The 629-nt window shown below is 63.0% G+C and overlaps 1 protein-coding gene across 1 annotated transcript in view; it reads right to left on the bottom strand.

Moving 5' to 3' along the window:
- LOC104462214 (neuron navigator 1-like) overlaps positions 1-629 on the bottom strand; it is a gene marked incomplete at its 5' end in the record, with an annotated part of 7,570 nt that overhangs the window by 4,499 nt on the left and 2,442 nt on the right. The window contains 2 exon segments of the mRNA XM_010074075.1: positions 12-174; positions 279-475. Of these exon segments, the coding sequence (XP_010072377.1) occupies positions 12-174; positions 279-475 (360 nt within the window).

Raw genomic sequence — 629 nt, 5'->3', positions numbered from 1 at the left:
ATTCTCCTCACCTGCATGTTGTGCATGGTCTCCCGCAGCTGCTCCAGCTGGTGGGCCGAGTTGAGGGCCTCCAGGCGGATGTCCGTCAGCTTCATCTCCTTCTCCCACAGCTCTGACCGCAGCTCCGACACCTCCTTCTTCTCTGGCTCGCCCTCGCTGTGGGCCTGGAAAAGCCTGGGCCAAGGGAGAGAGCGAGTCTTGCACGAGTCCAGGGCAGGACCCTGCAGCCCCTGCGACCAGCCCTCCCCACGCCGTGCCACCGCCCTGGCCACACGTACTCAGCTGGGTCGATGACCACGAAGGAGGACGTGGAGGATTTGATGGAGGGTGAGGCGGTCTCTGTGGAGCCGTGCTGCAGCTTGGGGGAGGAGGGGGCTGATGAGTCCGGCGTGGCGATCTCCTCGATGTCCGAGTAGGACGAGGCTGATTTGGGTCCCTTCTTGATGCTGAAAGCCTTGTTGAAGGAGCTGCGTAGCTACGGGAGACAAAAACGCTCCTGTTAGGGACAACCTGACAGCACAGCCACGCAAGCAGAGACCTGGCGTGGTCCTGCCCCAGGGCCCCCGTCTGCCCAGGACCCACAGTCTGAGGTGGGACCAGTAACACCCCACCCATCACCAGTAACACCC

This window comes from Pterocles gutturalis, unplaced genomic scaffold (genome assembly GCF_000699245.1).
Source record: "Pterocles gutturalis isolate BGI_N339 unplaced genomic scaffold, ASM69924v1 scaffold5377, whole genome shotgun sequence".
NCBI lineage: Eukaryota > Metazoa > Chordata > Aves > Pterocliformes > Pteroclidae > Pterocles > Pterocles gutturalis.
This window is presented reverse-complemented; position numbering and strand designations above follow the sequence as displayed.